This window comes from Vanacampus margaritifer, chromosome 1 (genome assembly GCF_051991255.1).
Source record: "Vanacampus margaritifer isolate UIUO_Vmar chromosome 1, RoL_Vmar_1.0, whole genome shotgun sequence".
NCBI classification, from domain to species: Eukaryota; Metazoa; Chordata; class Actinopteri; order Syngnathiformes; family Syngnathidae; genus Vanacampus; species Vanacampus margaritifer.
Genome location: NC_135432.1, coordinates 17685221 through 17705977, shown reverse-complemented (window position 1 = coordinate 17705977; position 20757 = coordinate 17685221). Strand labels below are relative to the sequence as shown.

At 37.9% G+C, this 20757-nt stretch overlaps 1 protein-coding gene across 2 annotated transcripts in view; it reads right to left on the bottom strand.

The window, feature by feature from the left end:
- prex1 (phosphatidylinositol-3,4,5-trisphosphate-dependent Rac exchange factor 1) overlaps positions 1-20757 on the bottom strand; it is a 102882-nt gene that overhangs the window by 54709 nt on the left and 27416 nt on the right. For both annotated transcript variants that reach the window (XM_077579009.1, XM_077579010.1), the window contains exons 4-9: positions 16772-16876; positions 9424-9525; positions 9150-9311; positions 3674-3807; positions 3294-3409; positions 175-324 (exon numbers count right to left, since the gene is read on the bottom strand). In XM_077579009.1, the coding sequence (XP_077435135.1) occupies positions 175-324; positions 3294-3409; positions 3674-3807; positions 9150-9311; positions 9424-9525; positions 16772-16876 (769 nt within the window). The remainder of the gene's footprint in view (positions 1-174; positions 325-3293; positions 3410-3673; positions 3808-9149; positions 9312-9423; positions 9526-16771; positions 16877-20757) is intronic.

Here is a 20757-nt window from a genome sequence, read left to right as displayed (position 1 = left end):
GAAAAATCCAGCAGTATGAACCACATTAGTCATGTATGTGATAGAAAGTGCCATCTACAGTCGGAAAGTTGAGCGCATACAATCGTCCGTAATGATATTTTCGTGAGAGGAAATCTAGCATAATATTTTCTTTTTCTTTTCTCCGCAATAAAAATGCTGAAAAGGGTTACTCACTCTCTCTCTGCTCTCGCTCCCTCAAGATGGCATCCAGCCACTTCTGCTTATCCTCCGCCGTTTTGGCCATGCAGACAAACCACTTGTTTTTCGCTGTGTTGTGGATCTTCCAGCCGTTGGTCACTGTGTAGTTGTTGCTGTGATAATCCGCTGTGGGGAAAGAAAAACACGCAATTAGCAGTAAAAGTAGGAGGAATGAAGTGAATGTGAGTGCTTTGACAACAAAAGTAAAGCAAATTGATGAATCAGAACAATACAAATTATTATGATAATTTACATTGATGTTTCTGCATTTGGCAATTTATTATTATATTATATTATTAGTATGGGATTTTTTTAATGGGTTTTAGGTGGGCTGATGAGTGCACGCACGCTCGCACGCACACACGCACATACACATACTCACCCACATACAAAAAAAAAAAAATATATATATATATATATATATATACATATATATATATATATATATATATATATATATATATATATTAAAAAAAGGAGAGCAATGATGACATGTCAAATCGAATGAACAATACTGAGCTCTCCATTAAAAAATTTAAAAAATTAAATTAAAAAAAAGAATAATACAAATTATAATGTTCTATTCACCTATTGGAATGTCACCAACAAGGCTTGCTGTGCGCAGCACCATTAACTCATTCAATGCCATTGACGGCTATAAACGTCAAAAAAATTACATTAGTTTGACTTCTTTTTTTCCCACTTTTGTTAACAAAAGTATGAAAACCTAGAAAAAAATGTTTTATTGTGCATTTAGAACAGATATAAAATGTGTGATTAATCATGAGTTAACTAGTGAAGTCATGCGATTAATTCCAAAATACAAATTTTAATCGCCTGACGAGATGATTATTAAAAATTAGGGGTGTCCGGCGATTAAAATTTGTAATTGTAATTAATCGCATGACATCACTAGTTAACTCACGACTCATCACAAGTTTTAATATCTGTTCTAAATGTAAAATAAATTTAAAAAATCTAGGTTTTCATACTCTTGTTAACAAAAGTAGGGAAAAAAAGTAATACAAATAGAAAAAATGATTTTTTGAAGTTTATAACCATCTCTCAAAAATATATAAATACAGAGCACGTTACCAGCAAAAAAAAACAACTACGGCAGTTAAACATCCCATCTGTTGTCAGACTTTCTAATTTCATCATCCACTGAGCTGTAGGTGAGCGGCAACTAAATAATGAATGGCCACTCTGGTAATGGGCTACTCGCCTGGTAGCCAAAGGTCACAAAAATACTTGTGATATTTTGAAGCCCAATGGGGAGGAGCTCCGGTAGTATTGGGAGAAGCAAAGGTTGGGGAGTTTTGTTTTTTTTTTGCTTCTGGTGAAATCAAAAGACATCTGGTTGGGTTTAGCAGCCCTTGGGGACACTTTTAACTTTTACCTGAGAAGCTGAAACTTAGCTGTCATCTGAAACTAGAAGATATGGATTTATCTTGTCTTAATCAACTCTGGCGTTAGTTATCTGTTACATAGCAAGCCCAGAGTTAATATCTTAGCAGAGGATATTTCACCAATAATCTAAACAGTCAGTGAGTTATGTTTCTGTCTTTGTGGTTGTGAGATTGCAAAATATTCTGGCAACATGCAGAAGAACAAAAAAAAAAAAAAAAAAAGAGGAAACACGTGATAGAGAGGAAGGCAGTGTTTCTACACCAACACACACACATTGACAACAGTGCCGCCTGAATTGCACTGATAGCTGAACCACATTCGCCCACAGAAGAGGCGTTGACATTCAGCGTTCGCCAGAATGCAAGTTTCTCGCTGATGCCGAGGCAACTTTTGCACCTCAGAATGGAAGCCACACCTTAAACGGAATATTCAACATCAAATACAGCGGATGGTATTCCACATGAGGTTCTGCGCTACATCCTTTTCGAAAAACTCAAAAACAACACCCCACCCAAACCCACAAAACCGTCAACGAGTATCAGATTCATAGAATAGAATAGAAATTTAAGGACTGATTTATTTATTCTTTGGTTTGTTTATTTATTTGGCTGGTTTGCAATACAAATTTGATTAGAATCTTGTAAATTGGCACAAAGCTTAAATTCAGACTACAGACACTAATCCAGCAACAAGAGTGTCACAGTGTCTGTTCACATCCATGAGACTAAAAATGACCAAATGTCTTGCGACTACTACTACTACGCAACTCCCATTCAGAATTGAATGTCCAATAGACAGAACAAAACATTACACTTGCTATTGTTTCTGATTTGCTATCAGTCATGTAGCTGAAAACTGAAAAGCAACAAAATACATCCTGGTTTACATAAGCAAATAAATATAACAGCGAAGTGGATTTCAAAATTGCACAGAAAGGAAACCCAAATGGGGAAGAAGAAACTTTTGCATGCTGTATGCAGGAAGTGTGCATTTATGAAGATATTTAATATATTCCTACCTAAACTTCAACTGTACAGCCTTGGCGGAGATCTTCGCTCTACTGATATTCTAATGTCGTGAGTAGGGGTGCAAAATGCCGATTCAATTCGTATCACGATTCATAGGTCACGATTCGATATCGATTTATCCCGACACAAATCTATAAATTGCTTATTGCGATTTTTCTTTCAATCAAATTTAGAGAATACTAATCATGTACACTGTAAGATTTGTATGAAAATCGATTTATTTATCTGAAAATTCAGGCTTATAACTGAGCCACTGCATTTAACAAACAGGTTGCAGTCTGTTTCATGTTTGAACAGCACTGAAATAAAATATTAAGGCTTAATGTTCCATTAATATAACATTCTTCCATGCTTAATGTGTGAATCCTAACCCCAAGTAAGAAGTTTTGTTGAATATTCCCATAAAAAATGTATGTTGAAAAATCGATTCGGTCGCATATCGAATCGATTCGAGAATTGCGCCCTGTAATATCGCGATATATTGCCAAATCGTTTCTTTCTAACACCCCTAGTTGTGAGCTACGTCATTTGTACTATGACAGTCATTTAATAAAGCGCTCAGATGCAAATAGAGATTTCCATGATGGAATAACTACAGTTTTTCACAACAACCTGAGAGAGAGTCTCTAAATGTAATATTGCTGAGTAAACACCAACCTGTTCCATCTTCCACGTTTTCCACCTCCATCACCTCCGTGTTGATTCTGCCCCTGAACACATAGAGAGGGCCGTTGATAGACTTGGTCCTCTTGGTGGACTTTTTTCCAGAAACCCTAGGAAATGAGACAGCAGTGTGGTTACACTCAGCATGGAAAACATCCGCTGGTGGCAGTGAAACAGCGTCTGCAACACTTGCACATTCATACAGACATAAACAAATATGAAGCATGCATATCCTGCAGTTAAACTCATTTTGGACATTCGTTCAAATTTCTCATGTTTTTCCTCCATTTAGTTACATAGTCGATATCGAGTAAACCTGCTTAAACTACTCTCTAAATGCCCAGCAATCATTTTCTTCAATCACCATTCCTCACCTGGACTTCCTCTTACAGTAGACCAAAAGATTATCAAACAGGAAGAAGACCCGCTCTTGAATATTGCCCGCTGAGATCTTCAGGAGATTTCCATGAAGCAGCAACTCTGTGCAGATATCCGTCAAATTAGTCCCCTGGAATAAGAAGTAAAAATGAAAACAATGGAAATATCTTAGTTAGTTTTATTTGACACTGCACAAAAACAACTTCATTTGAAATTGAATCATTTAACTCATTCACTGCCAGTGACGGCTATAGACGTCAAAAAATAATTTTAACTATTTCTATTAGTTTCACATTTTTTTCCATTTTTGTTAACAAGAGTATGAAACCCTAGAAAAAAAAACTTTTTATTGTACATTTAGAACAGATATAATATTTGTGATTAATCATAAGTTAACTAGTGAAGTCAAGTGATTAATTAGTTTAAAATTTTAATTTAATTTAATAGACGCCCCTTCTTTTATTTTTTGCTTTTTAAAAAAAAATTAAAAAATTATTAATCACATGATTTCACTAGTTAACTCACAATTAATCACAAATTTGCTATATTTGTTCTAAATGTACAATATTTTTTCCCTAGGTTTTCATACTCTTGTTCACAAAAGTAGGGAAAAATGCTAAACTAATAGAAATAATTCAAAGGAATTTTTTACATCTATAGCCGTCAATGGCAGTGAATGAGTTAAAAACAAATGCAGTTTACGTGTGCATTTTTCTATGTACTCCCGGCCTGCGCAGGTACTAATCCACACACAAATCTCTAAATTTGAGGCCACGCTCCTGGCCATCCTGCACTGAATGAAAATGTTGTCATCAGGCAGCAGCTGTAATGAAAGAAAGACACTAAACATCATAGTAGATGGAGTTTACCTTGCTCTATATTTTCCTATGGGAAACATAAATCCCATTTTAGGAGGGGAAGGTGGAGACTAAGCCTTCAATTGTGCACTTAGGATGTAGCCTATATTACATCCGTTCACATAAAAGTGATGAGTTGAAGGAAATGCCACACTGCATTTGGTAAGGTAATTAATATTTATTTTACTTTTAATCAATGTTTCAAATTCAATTGTATTTAAAAATATGTACGCCCTAATTACTTATCTTTTAACTCATTCACTGTCATTGACGGCTATAGACGTCAAAAAACTATTTCTATTAGTTAAAAAAAAATTCTACTTTTGCTAACCAGAGTATGAAAACCTAGAAAAAAAATTAGTGTACATTTAGAATTTTTGATTAATATTCAGTTAACTAGTGAAGTCATGCGATTAATTACGAAAAAAATTAATCGCCTGACGCCCCTAATTTTTTAATAATCTTTTCTTCCCTTTTAAAAAAAATTATTTTAATTATTATCATTTTTTTTTAATAATCTTTTATTTTTTTATTTTCTTTAAAAAAAAAAGATTATTAAAAATTAGGGGCGTCAGGCAATTCAAAATTTTAATCATAATTAATCGCATGACTTCACTAGTTAGCTCACAATCACAAATATATATATATATATCTGTTCTAAATGTACATAAAAACAATTCTAGGTTTTCATACTATGGTTAACAAAAGTGGGAACAAATTTTAAACTAATAGAGATAGTAAAAATGAATTTTTGACTTCTATAGCCGTTAATGGCAGCGAATGAGTTAATTACCAAGCAAAACTGAGTTCATTGTGAAAATGCTGAGTCAAGCACTCCCAATAATATTATTTTATAAGAAAATTAGCATCAGCAATAAGATCATTATATAATAATACTATTTCAATATATTATTATTATTATTAAATGCAAGCTTCTGAACAAAGAAGCATTGAAACTGTTATTATGGCATAGCAAAGTACTTTCTGAGCGTCCAATTAAAATGATCTGATGCCATCCCCGAAGTCACTGCCCCTAGAGTGCATATTTGCATGGTATGTTAGAATTGCTATGGTACGCTCCATGTGTCTCTCAATATATATCAGCAGAACATTCAGGACAAAACAAGACCTACTGAAATTGAAAGTCTCATTACTCATTGTAAAACGACTCATTCCACTCTTAATCATCCGAAACTAAATACACCCATGTGTGGACGCCACCCCAGGCACTCACATATATACTACATCAAATTTGGACCACAGTGTGGTCTTTCATGTTTAGACACTGTGGAAACCCCCTCAGCCAGCCACACCCGTCCGTCCATGCTCAAGTGTCCATTATTGAGTCCCATGAGGATGTTTTTATGATGGAAGGTCATCAGTCACACGTTATATGGACACAATGAGGAAATTGGCTGGACCTCAGCACGGGGGCTCCAATCGATTTAACCTCACGTTAACTGCACTGAGTTAAGATATGTGTGTAATGTATCTGGACCTGATTGGGTATGAGTGGAATGGACTTCCATTAAGGCTGCAGGTGAATAGCCTAAAGAGAGTCTACTGAGAGAGGAGAGTAATGCTGTTAGGGAGTGGTGGGAGTGGGTTTCTTTCTGAGTACATTTGCCAGATGTTCACAAGAGCAAGACAACAATACCTGGATTCAAGCACGAGATAATTGATCATGAACATTTGATGCTGTTGTGTGCTGATACTATTGTACGACTGAGTTGAGCATTTACATCAATGCTATTTGAGTAATAAAAAAAAAAAATCTTTGTATTGTGTGAAAGCCGGGAAAAAGGCATTTACACGGCTTCTAAGAGAGCAAACAAGTACAAGCTTGAAAGTGAAAAACAAAAATAAAGTCTATATTCGTGCCAGACTTGTTGGTGATGTCACTGACACGCACCAAGTGATTGTTGTGCCGGCTCTCAACTTGTAGTGAGACTATATGAGGCATGTGACTGGTAAGCAAGTGTGACTGTTGGATACAGTAGCGGTGCAGTAAACATTGTGAACACTATAACGGTGTTGTGTCCTCATATTAGCCGCCATTTAAACATGACGTCATCCCATGCCATCTCATGTAATGTCAATCAGATAACTGTGATTTTCAACAGTCTGTGACATGAAGAAAAATGGGTCTTAAGTATCTTATAAGGTTTTAAAGTATTTATTGACATACTCCCTTTGCAGAGCAATTTGTCGGTTTTCTGTTGTTTTCTGGTGAACTTTGACCATGGTCAAATGGTGACATTTTTGTGGAAGGGAAATTTGAGATGCTTGTTTGGTTTTGGCAAGCAAACAGTGGGATGTGCTAGTGAGGCCCACTCAGAGGATCCATCCTTCCGTTTTTTGCCTCTCTTCCCTCCAAAGGTCCCCTCATAAAAGCGCCCCCTCCAACCCCGAGTGCTGGTAAGACTAGAGCTCAACATCCTCCAGCGCTTCTGATTGGGCAAAATGCCTGTTGGCATCCCCCTTGGCACCCTGTGTAGGTGGATTGTCCCTGTGGTGCCTCCTAAGACAAGGCCTCTGTTGTGGTGGGTGAGGGAGGCGTGAAAAATGCACTGGACCCTTCATTGGGCTCCCAAGCCCCATCCGTGCCCCTGCTGTAGGGTGTTGGCTGTGATGGCAATTAACTCTTTAGGATAAGACAGAAATATGCTGGCCAATTTAATCAAGGTTGCTTTTTATTATGTTGTAAGCACAATAAGTAGATGTGTGATGTATTAACTTTTTTTCCTTTCTCATTCAAATCTTAATGCAAAGTTTCTAATAACATTGGTGGGTCTCTTGCAGGATGGTATGAAAAATCTGACCAGAAATAGATTTAGCATAAGCCTCCCCACTTCCATGTAAATTGTATACACTACACTCCTGTCAGAAGATAGTGTATTATTTTCCTTTCATGCAATCTAAGCTCAAACAATGACATTGCTTAGCAAAAGCTTCATTTATACCCAATTAGGGACAAAAAAAATTTACAATAATATTGATTCATTAAAGGCAAGTGGCAAAATGGCCACCTTCTGATATTGATTTAAAAAAAATCCTGGATTTTACTGCTTAACTCATATTCCACTAACGCAATATTAACCGGAATACCGTATTTAGACTATTAGGCCTGCATAGAATATATTATTGTAAGTAATTTTTTGGGGTGGTTGACTTTCCCCTTAATTAATTAATTGGAGGTTGAGCTACACTTGTTATGTCACTTTTCCACTTTAGCTTAGCTTATTTTTGCCCCTATTCGGAGTTGTAGGTTTCTGCTTCAAAATAGTATAGCTGGAAGCTGCAAAATCTACACAACACCGAATACAATGAGACAACAATGGAGGAGAACGGTGATATCCTGTATTTACTTCTCAGTATGTGGCTGTCACTCACATCTGCTCAGCAAACGTGGCTCACCAGGTAGCCTTAAAAGTAGGGGTGGGAATCTTAGAATGTCTCACGATTCGATTCAACTCCGATTTTTGGGTCTGCGATTCGATTCAGAATCGATTAAAAATGTATTATTTTTATTCAAAATGATTTTTGCTTTAATCTATAGATGTGCAAGGAATTGTAATAATCTACTCCAGTCTGACTCGCTAATGCTAATTAGCGCGCTACTCGCGGCACTTTTATCACTCAAAAGAACGGCTCCACACTGAAAAAAAAAACTTTTATTGGAATAACTTGAACGGGACTTTTTCCTTCTACTCTCTAATGTGGCTACAACTTAACAGTGTATTAGAACACGTGGAACCACACTGCCCCTCAGTGGCCAAACCGGGTACAATCTGAACAGCGCTCTAAATAAAGGCACACACAGACAAAGGCAAGACAATATAAAATAATTTAAATAAAATCGATTTTGGGACATTTAAAATTGATTCTGAATATGATTCTTATGAGAATCGATTTTTTGGGCACACCCCTACTTAATAGTGTGTAGAGCCTAGTAGGTAAGCCTATTTAAAATAAATATAATAAATCAGAAATTACCCAAATGTAGGATTTTGGCGATTTTTCCCCTCACCGTATTTAAGTCTTGCTAAGCTACCACACATGGCTTATCTTTAGAAAAGCTATAGGCAGATAGTGTGAGATCCCCTAGAAATACATATGCTTCCCATCCCACTATGGACCGCCTCCACGTTTTGATATGCCCTATTACATACTGGAAGGTTTAGTTACATTCACCCGCTTTTATTCCAGCTGACATGGTTTCTCATCCACACTGTGACTGCCATAGCAAATTTTTGGAAAGTTTAAAAATCCCGTCAGCAATCACTGCCCGTCACGTTTGCTCATCCCATTCTCCCGCGGTGTCTCACGACTATCCAGTTGTGTCCATGGTGGCGTGAAACAGGGGCGGCACGGGGAGCATGAAACCTAACATGCCGTGGCATTAGTTATCTCTAAATCTATGCTTTTTTTTAGCAACACAAGTGAGTAACAAGTGTGGGTGAAAACCTTTAAAATATGAATACGTCAAAAAGGAAGCATACCAAGAGAATGTTCTCCATTTCCACCCCTTCCCCCCACATATTTTCCAACCTGATTACAATTGTTACGGTCTCACTCCGGCCTGACTGTGCTGTCACTCTGCCCTTGTTCTCACCTCCCAGCCTTCGATGTGAGACTGCAGCTGTTCCAGGGCTTCCAGTTTCTCCATCTGCCGCTTTGTCTCGTTGATGTTGGAGCAGACAGCCTTCATGGCCTGCAGAGCCTCCTCTACAGCAGGATAGTCAGCATGCTTCTTAGGGGTCCGCTTCAGTAACTCCTGTGGTGGGCAAATATTTTACGATCTTTCAAAACTGCCAGAGCATTCGGAAAGTGCAGACATCAAGCAAACAAGTTTAACCATCTAAGGTTGTGTTTTAGTGACGGTTTACCTTCAGTAGAAGAGGATACTTGCAGATCCTCTGGATGGGAGTGAGAAGATAGCCCTCCAATGGAATATCTGTGCTCTTCTTCCCTCCCAGTAGCATACAGTGCTGAAGGAAAGGTAAATGCAGACAAAAATACAGACAAATGAACATACAATTAACATGAAGCAGAGCCACCCTGTGCAGCTTCCATACAGGTATGTTTAAAATAGAAAGGAAGGCTCGAAAATAAATATGCAGAAAAAATCTCCGGCCACGTGTTGGTCGTGTTTTTCTCACACAACTTGGGGAAATGTGCAGAAATAGGATCACTCTGGATTCTTCATTTTTCACTTTCATTTTGAGTGTGATTCCGAATCAAGCCATTGGTTAATAATTTAGGATTCGATTGTTCTGTTATTTTGTTCTAATGAATCATTTAATTAACTCATTCACTGCCATAAATTCATAAAAATAAAAAATAAAGATTATCAAAAGTTTGTGGCAAGGGGCGATTACATTTTTTAATTGTAATTAATCGCATGACTTCACTCGTTTAACTCACGATTAATCACAAATTTTATATCGGTTCTAAATGTACAATAAAAAGATTCTAGGTTTTCATACTCTTGTTAACATAAGTGGGGAAAAATGTTAAACTAATAGAAATAGTTAAAATGAAATTTTGACGTTTATATGGCAGTAAATAAATAATTTTAAAAAAAGATAAAAAATTCTGGGCGTCAGGCGATTAAAGTTTTTAATCCTAATTAATCGCATGACTTCACTAGTTAATTCGCAATTAAACACAAATTTCATATCTGTTCTAAATGTACAATAAAAAATCTGGGTTTTTATACTCTTGTTAATAAAAGTGGAAAAAATGTTAAACTAATAGAAATAGTTAAAATGAATTTTTGACGTTTATAGCCGTCAATGGCAGTGAATGAGTTAATATATTTTCGAAATCTGGGACGGGTATGTTCCCTTTATTTCTTGTTAGTCAAAGTTGGGGCAACTATTGAGTTGTTCCAACGAATATTTCGCTTGCAGAAATCTGTTGCAGGGAATGCACACGGGTACGTGAAGTTTATCGAAATTCCCAAAAACTGGTAAATGGGAATTGTCAAAACAAAAGTATGAAGTGCAACTCCATTTGATGCCAAAGTTACTGCTTCAACAGTCGCATCTATACCACACCAACCACGTTTCACTAAAAGACTAGTAGACAAAAAAAAAAATGGAAATAATATAAGCTGTACTTATTGCTTATCCCATGTAAACGAATTGCATGGAAATCTGTATTATTGCAGACTCCAATAATTTAAGTGCTCCCCAAAAAAATTTTATCAGGGCTATAGACAGTTTAAATTATTTTCTTTTTTTTTTCATAAACAAAGTTATAATAGTAGTTTGTTTGTTTTTTTCATCAAACTGAAAAGTTTTGACTTTGGAAATTTGTTCTTCTACCAGCAACAATGAACTCTGATGATTGTGTTCATTTCAATTCAGAACAATGTGTTGCAGCGCAGTAATCAGTTCTGTTGAGGAAAGTTAGAGGTGAGGCACATTTTCTGAATATCTTTTTTTATACACAAATTGTTACATGTTTATACAGCGCTAGTCATGCTCTCGATACAAATCATGTCGAAGCCAGACAGAAGTTTTTTGTTATCAATGAAATGGAATGTGCCATGCAACACTTTGTTACATAATTGCTTTCTTTTTTACATTTTAACCATATCGTAGTGCAGAGAGTGGATTCTGCTACTGTTTTCAAACCCTTTTCTAGGCATAGATATTATTCCTTGAGTTCTTGCAAACCTCGGTTAAGCGTATAAAACTACAGTAAACCACAACATCCTGCCACTATGATTTCATAAGAAATTCTGAGTTTCATTTAGCACTTTCAGGTCTGCTTCTGCCACAGTTTTGAGCTGTAACATCACGTGCCCATGTGCTCCTTAACAAACAATAGCATGCACTCATTTTCATTTTAAGGATGCACATATGATTCTCAACCATAAAACTCCAGAGACTCTGACATGAATGAACAAAATCTCCTATTTTTTTCACCATTGACCCCATAGGGGCTTTCCCCCCTACCTTGCTTCTGCAGCGACCACTACTTTAGGGTCTCAGAATCTCCAAAAGCAAAATAGAATGTCCTTGATAATAAAGCTCATCTCCTGTGGAACCCTCTTCCAGATTCCTCTCAATTCAGTTTGGTGGGCAGAGTCTCTCTAATTTAAGAGCAGACTTAAAACCTTCCATTTTGGTAAATCTTATACTGTAGTTAAAGCTGGCTCGGGCTTGTCCTGAATCATCCTTTTGTTATCCTGCCATTGGCCTCGACTGCTCGGGATTTCCCATCATGCACCATCTCTTTTCACATTTATAATGCTGTTTCTGAAGTATTTCTTGTAGTACTAGTTAAGTAAGTTGTGGGCATGGGGGGGGGGGGAGCGTTACCCGGCTACCAAACAGTAGTCAAGAGTAATGGAAAGCAATGGAGACCTTAAACGATTTCAAAGTTGATGATTTAATTAAGCGCTTTTGTAGTCGCCGCGGATTGCCTGTTACAACGAGGACTGCGTTCGGCAACAGACAAACGGAAAGACAAACTGCCCATGCATATGCTGCATCGATCCAAAAACTACCAGTCTTTTTTTTTTTTTTTTTACTTCCTGGAGAGCTCAGTATTGTTTATTCGGTAATTTTACCGATTTGACATCATCACTGCTCTTTTTTTAAATTTTATTTATTTTTTATTTTGTATGTGGGTGAGTATGTGTATGTGCGTGTGTGCGTGCGTACGTGTGTGCGTGCGTGTGTATTCATTAGTTCACCTAAAACCTATTAAAAAATCCCATACCGTTCACCTAAACCGAACACTTCCAGCCAGAGTCGTGAGGCCGTCAGGAGACCCGAGGAAGGACCAAAGAAAAGAAAGGAAAGTGAAATCCAGCACTGACCCAGTCTTGTTGACAAAGAAGGTGGAGAGAGAGACGCTGTGAAAAATGACCACGTCATTGTTAATCGTTGGAGACAAAGTCATTTCTGACCCCTTGAAGACAAGTGATGGAAGAAGCCCATGGTTTGAAACGTTGGCCACCTTGCATGTCAGCCGATATAGCTGAATGTGTGCATTTTCCCGGGAGTTGGATCGAGGATACAAAACCGGGACGCGATCAAGAGACGGGTAGGATCTTTCTTCACTGAAGGGGGTCAATTGGCTAGAAGCCGGTTCTTAAATGACCGTCACTCCGCTTCGCTAGCAAGTTTCGTGATGCTTGCGTCTGCTCCCTCGGTTTAAGGATATTGACAAAATAAATGTGTTCAAGAAATGTTCAATTTTAGCCTCTTTTACGGCCGTTTGGATATTTCTTTTCTGTCTGGAAATTGGGAAGAGTGACGGAGGTCTACAAGCGTACACTTCCGTCTTCCGGTGTTTTTTTTGCCTATAAACTCCATTAGGAGTGCACCTGTCGTTTTGTCACTTAAGGCTGAAACAATGCTTGCCAGCTTTAAGGTGTGCAGTTACGCAAACACTTTCAGCACTCCATTCGCCATCATTCAAATGACAGCTTTGTTTGGTAACAAGTTTGTTTGTTTTTTACTTGATGTTCACGCATGCGCAAACGCAATGCGCACTACGCTTATTACTCCTGCATTTTTTTCTTCGTGTAACGTGTGGTGACAATGAGGCAAGTTGTGATGATGACCGCCAGACCAAAACATTAACAAAAGCAGTCTGGACAGTAAGTAAAGATCAGTAAGACAAACTGAGTCATCAAGTCAATAATAACCAGTCTGAAATCGATTGTCTAGTCCATGAATTTTTCGATCATAAAATTGAACAAACTTGGTGGTCAGCCAATGTTAACATCAGCGGTCCTATTGTCCTACTACTATTATTATTATTGCTACCACTATTGATTTGTGTATTGTACATTGTGTAGCCCGATTCTGCCCAATCCCATGGATGGAGGCAAATGGCCGCCCGGCACATTAGTTCTGTTGAAAATTTTTCCTTTTACTTCCTCATCAAAGTACTTGTTCGTGTAAAGTTCTGTTAAGTCTCTTTTTTACATATGGACCGTGGTCTATATGAAACGATCCATCCCTACATTGGGGCTATACATATAATTTACATTGAACTGAAGCAAACTGATTGAAATTGGTGGTTGTGCAAGTAAATCCCTTTAAAACCGACTGTAGAATTCCCCCCAATCCATCCCTCTAAAACACCCCAATTTCTAAATCCAATTAAGTGCTGCGCTCCACTCTTTTTTCTACTTGTTTATAATCTGCCAGCCTAAAGCCAGAACTCCCCCAGTTCTTCACTCTGACCTCGTTTTTTACTTTTAACTTCTCTTCTTCTCCTCCAAAGTAATTAACACTTCATTTTTACGTGAAATTCCAGAGGCTTCCTTCTTTATGTGATTCAATTAACATGAAAATGGTCACATTCAGAGAAGGAAAATTACACTGGAATTTAACACTGCAGAGAATAACCCAATGCCAGCACACAGTATATCCAACTGTGTCACTTATGGTAACTCTTTGAAGGGCTATAACATTAATTCCACTGCAGTGGAATCTCCAAAATCAAATATAATCCATTACAAATTGGCTTAGAGGGTTTGTGTAGGGTTTGAGCTTGTGTAGGGTTATTGAATACTCTCAAGGCCTTGATACACTGATCCGACGTCAGAAGGCAGGAAGTGTTCGGGCATCGGTATCTGATTGATGTATAAAATCACCGCGGTAACGTTGAATCCCGTTGGGGGGGGCGTCTTTGGCAGATTCAACATGTTGAATTGGCGTCGGACCGTCGTGACATTTCATCACGTTGATTGTCAATTAGCTAGTGAATCAGTGCACGGTGCAAGAAAAGGAAGTGACAAATGCGGAATTGCCGATAAAAAGTATGTTTATTTTTTATATTATCACCCTTCGCATTTAATGTAATTATAATGTCTGTCTGGATGGAAGATTGAAAAGATGAATTCATTTCAAGAGAGACAGACATTCAATGACATTTGTTCAAGGATATGTTAATCAAGTAATTAAAGCCAAATTACGCATTGGAGACGCAACTGGATATACCAAGTAGGATTTACTCATATATTATCATATTATTTTCTTCTAACAATGAGGAATCGATGGTATTACTTCTCACTCATGTGCAGCAGAACAGAAGGTACTTAATAGTCTGCGTTGGTGTCTTTTGCGGTGTGCATTTCCACCATTTTTCTGGCATGATATGCAAAGGGTCAGGCCGACAGCATGGCCAAGATGGCCGCCGCCCTGGATGGGCGGAGTGGCGAGAATTCTGGGCGTACCTAATCAATTGGCCAAGATGGCCACCGCCCTGTGCGAGCGGAGTGGCGAGAATCCTGGGCGTACCTAATCAATTGGCCAAGATGGTCGCCGCCCCTGGTGGGCGGAGGGGAGAGAATTCTTGGTGTACCTAATTAATTGGCCAAGATGGTCGCCGCCCTGGGTGGGCGGAGTGGCGAGAATCCAGGGCGTACCCAATTAATTGACCAGAATCCTGGGCGTACCTAATCAATTGGCCGTCGGACACATTTGGCTGTCGTCGGTTTGGTATATAGAGGCCTTAAAGCTGTTGAACGCAGAAACGTCCATTTCGAATCGCTACTGCCACCTGTGGCCGAAAAATGAAACTGCACGCACCCTTCTTCACGTACACGCTCATGACGTCGCATCCACAGACAAAGGGCGGGAAATTTGAACCCGAATCTAGTCTGAAAGTACCCATTGTGAACATCTTAAGTGTTAATCTACAAATTAGAAGATGTTTTGGTCATAAATGGTCAAATAAAAAAGCTATTGTAAAGATACTTTCGAGCAATTTGTTACTTAGATGTGAATATGAATGCTTGTCTCAAAATGTGACCTGTGACAGATTCCCAACCAGTCCAGGATGTACCATGCGCCTCTTGCCCAAAATCATCTTAGTTAGGCTCCAACTTATCTGTGACACTAATTATAATAAATAAGTAATATAGAAAAATCACATCGTTTCCACACGGCGGCAAACATCTGGCAGCAACAAACTCATGTACATCGGATCATTCTGCCAATCCCATCAAGGCGTCCAGCAATATGCAGCTGGCTGACCCTCAGCCCCGCTATCTCCCCAGCCCATCCAAGTCTGCAGAAAATGTCCTCAGCAAATCCTGCTCACCACGTTGAGCTTATTGTGTGGGGCCCCAACGTTTGGGGTGTCAAAACATGGAAACAGCTGGCAGCGGAAAACACTACAAGAGTATCACACAAAAGTGACCTTGATGGCAGTTGCATCCTGTCCGGGCAGGAAGAACCCCTACGACCCTGTTATGGACTCGGCCTCTTTATGCAAGTGTTCAAACATGGAAATGAATCTGACATAATGAGAGGGAAAAAGAGGAGGAGGGAGATGACATTAGAAGAAATATGTCACAGGGATATTTGGGGAGACTGATGACAATGGCAGTAGGTGGGAACAAATTAGGTCAAATCTAAGGACAAGCGCCATTAACAAACGACATAACATCAAACATAATAAAGGAGTTAGTCAAACTGATCAAAGGAATGAGTTCCAAAGCAAAACTCCACACCTCACCGGCAAATCTGATGGAAAATAGTTGAGTAACTAATTTTTCAGTTTGATAAAGTTAAGTCCAGAAGCAAGCAGAACAATCTTTAGTTTGTGCTTGGCGATCGTCTAATTTTTTTATTTTATTTTTTATTTTTTCCCCTGGAGAGCTCAGTATTGTTCATTCGGTAATTTTACCAATTTGACATGTCATCATCATTGCTCTCCTTTTTGCTTTTTTTTTTATTTTTATTTTTTTTTGTATGTGGGTGAGTATGTGTATGTGGGTGTGTGCGTGCGTGTGTGTGAGTGTGTGTGTGTGTTTTTTTTTTTAACTCTTTGACTGACAGACGTTTTCAGAAAAGGGATGCCGTGGGTGCCAGCCGATTTAAGCATTTTGACTGATCTTTCAAGGTCCACAGAAAATTATGTGTTTGGACTATGGAAACACACATACTACCAAATGAAAGATTGGACTCTCATCTTTCATCAGAAAAAAAAGTTTGTTTCTACCTTATTCCGTTTTTCGGTAATCAACAATAGAAAATGGTTAGTTTCATCTCTGTTTTGAAACAAACGTCTTTTAACATCTTTGGCACTCCTCCATAGGATTTTACTAAACATTATTTAACGTTTTTGGCAGTCAAAGAGTTAATGTGAGATACTTTCCCGAAAGAAAGAAAGAAAGAAATCCTCCTAAATACATTTTTGAGAAGCGGGTGCAATAGCATAACAATGGCATTGAAGAGGGCAAAAGCGGCTTCTTACCAGGAGGAAGGTCCTGATGTGGGGTATCTTGTTCAGCTCCATGAGGAGCCGCAAAGCCTTCTCGTGGTTGCTACAGTACTCGCCATACACTGAGAAACTCTCCCTCTGCCAAACAGAAGAAAAAAGACACAATGAGGATGACAGATTTGAGAGCTTTTTGCTGTGTTTTTTAAGATATCATAAATAAATAATGATACTTGTACTACAATAACCCAAAGACTAAAGCAGCTACCTTTGCCAAACTTCTATATATGTCCTGTTCTTCATGTGTAAAGTGATACGCGGGCCAATAGAAATACTGTATAGTCATTTGTCATACATTATTCACATAGCTAGCATTGCACACACAATGCATCAACACCATTAAGGCCGCAATTGACCCTTAACCGTGTCTGCCTCCTGCTGTGAGCCCTTCAGTCCTTAGAATGTGATACTACATACACATACTCACCCACATACAAAATAAAAAATAAAATAAAAATTATTTAAAAAATTAATAAAAATAAAAAAAAGAGAGCAATGATGATAACATGTCAAATCGGTAAAATTACCGAATGAACAATACTGAGCTCTCCAGAAAAAAATAAAAAATAAAAAATAAATAAAGAATGTGATACTATGTATAACATGGGGCTATAGTTGAGATGAGTTTGTGAAACTGGTTTATGAATGATCCTTGTAAGAGACTTATAAACTACAACTGCTTGAACTCTGGGTGGCACCTTAGCTAAAACTTTCACATTGACCTCAAACAAAGAACACTAATAATAAGTATGAGGTTATTAAAGCAGCAAAACCACACACATGATATCATACAATTGGTACGATTCCTGGCCAGGGCTCCGATATCCAGCCACAAGCCCTGATAAAAAAAAAAAAAAAATGAGCGTGTTGCGTCTGGAACCGCGTCCAGCATTAGAACTGGGCCAAACAAATCGTGCATGCGAGTCGCTGTGGCAACCACTGAAACCCAGAAGTTACTTCAGGTAAATTTGGAAATGTATGCCTATAAAGTCACTAAACTATAGGCTATGAATTTGTATACTATAAAAAAAAAAAGTTTTTTACACCAACTGCTGCAGGTTGGGCCTTTAACCAATGGAAGCTAACACATATTTTAAAGTAAGTAAAATAAGCACAATGCTGCATTTGACAGGAAGATAGAAAAATATTTTTAAATCACCTCAGGAAAGAGTGTGGCAAGTACAGTATGAGGTTAAATTGTGATATCACTCAATCTGCAAAAAATTGTATTCTCAATCACAATCAGCAGAAAACTCAAGAGAACAAGTGCTTATGCAGTTTACGTAAGTATATTTACAACCAAATCCAGACCTGAATTATTTTCTCCCTTTGGATGTCAACAAACAGTCACCCCGAGTACACGTCAAATAGTGTTCTTCTATTCACTGGGTCGAACTTAAACATCAGAACGACGGTGAAAGTCACCACTTGTGCCCAGAATAGCTCCCCGAGTCTTTGATAAACGTAAAGCTTTATTTAAATTCTTCTTCACTGGAATGTTATTCCTTTACGCTGGATGAGAGGTTTGTGTCACGCTCTGAGAAGTGAAAGCATAATGGCTGTAGTTCAGAACGTATAATGACGTGAGTGTTGGACGACTTGCTGAAGAGACGCCCAGATTGAGCAAATATTGACGCCTCTGATTTCTCCTCCAACATGCAATTACTTTTTGGACTTTGGAGAGCTGGACTCACCCTAAGGGCAGAGTCTTCAAATGTGATTTCTTGATGCAGTTAAAGAAAGTAACTTTAGTAATGAAGACGATGATCAGCCATGATTGGCAGCTGGTCCTATGGAACAATGTGGGAGGTTAATCAAATCCCAGTCATGGTGTTGACCTCAGCCTGGGGTCAAGGGCTACGACCGGGGTGGTGGGGGATCCAGACGCAGCCAGCCAATTGGCTGAGAGATATCGGTGTTGAAGGTGACGAAGGTCATGGGCTGCAAAGAGAAGTGTAATGGATATGCAGCTACAAAGGGGGTACGTGTGGAGAAGCGCAATACCTCCAAAGAACAACACATAAACACGGCGCCACACGTCATCAGACAAACATTCACAGTGACGGGTTTCGGCCTTTTTCACATAAAATACATTTCATACAAAAATTCACCGTAACCTAGTCCTAACACAAAGCCTAAGGTGAAAAAAAAAGGTGGGAGGGGAAGAAAACTAGTTTTTTTTGTGGGGGACGGGGGTGGGGGTTATTATGCGTAGTGTTTTTTTTTTATAGAAGTAGATAATTTTCTGTGTTTGGAAGAGCATTGCCAAGTTGTCTCACAAACTCATGTTGCTGAAAACATTTTATGGCTTGTATATGTAGAGATCTCCCCAATCTGGCCCAATCACGTCTTTTTCAGCTGATGGAACTCGGAAGGGAAAAGATCAGGTTAAATAAAAGAAGAAGAAGAAAGTTTTTTGTCTTTTTTTTTATAAATGAGAATATATATATATATATATATATATATATATATATATAAATGGATTTGGCAATATATCGCGATATTACAGCACGCAATTTTTGAATCAATTCGATATACGGCCGAATCGATTTTTAAACATCAATTTTTTTTTTATGGAAATATTCAACAAAACGTCTTACTTAAGGTTAGGATTCACACATTAAGCATGGAAGAATGTTAAATTAATGAAACATTAAGCTTTAATATTTTATTTCAGTGCTGTTCAAACATAAAACAGTGCAACCTGTTTTTTAAATGCAGTGGCCTGGATTTTCAGATAAATAAATTCATTTTCATACAAATCTTACAGTTTACTGATTTGTATTTTCTAAATTTGAGGCCGAAAAAAAAATCGCAGCAATCAATTTATAGATTTGTATCGGGATTAATCGGTATCGAATCGAATCATGATCCTTTAAGAATCGTGATATGAATCGAATCGCCAGGTAACATAATTTGTGTAACATGATTTGAATCTGAGTAACTTCCTGAGTGATTCCTGTCAGACAATTGGTTTTGTCCCATTATATATACTTGCCGTGGAATTTTAAGGGAACATTCTCATGAATTAATCCTAACATATCCATTGGAATCAAATCAGTGCTGGCATAACAAGACATAAATGAATTGTAATTAAATGTAAAAGATACGCAGTATGTCTGTTTAAAGACATTTCAACTGTGTGAATGACTGCAAATATGAATCTGTTTCTACCTTTCTAAAATGTACTTGCACACAAAATACTTACTAAAATATCATATAGTCTAGTTTTGATGTTTTTCTTGATATGGTGCAATATTACGTTGGAAAATGACACTTAAATGCAATTACTTACTACATACACTCATATGTTTTGATTTATTGCTTTGGCTAAACATCTCTGGCAAAAATCAGTATCAGTCATTCATCTTCTTTCCGTTACATTCACTCACACTTTTTTTTTTCCAGTCAACTTCAGTTCCAAATCCAAGCACCTCCTTCTGGCACATCCACAGTCTGACCTTTCCGTGGCCCAGTCTGACCACGCAGGGATGGAAAAAAAACTCCCGTAATCAATTTTCCACCCTGACAGACGGAACAGCTTTGGCGTCTAAGGCACATGTGTGAAGGTCTCATCTGATGAGCCAATTGAAGGAGTTACCAACGGACACTTGAAAACACATGAAATCACTTCATGCGGCAAGAAATGACTGAGTTGGTTGGGAAATACGGCTATAGATGGTTTGACAAAATCAATTTCAAAAAGGTGTGAATGTTGGGAAATGCCATTGAAGAACCAAAATGTAAAAAAAAAAAAAAATGGAATTAACAAGACATACATTAAAGCATCACAGCACAGATCTGATTAAAAATCAAACAAGTGTTGCTTTTTTCTCTTTTTTTAAAGATCATAATTTAACATAAATTACATACTAATAACAGTACATTTCAACAGCGTTTGTTGGAGTGCCAGTGCAAAACCCTTGTAAAGGGTGGAGCTAGCTAGACGCTTTTACAAAAAC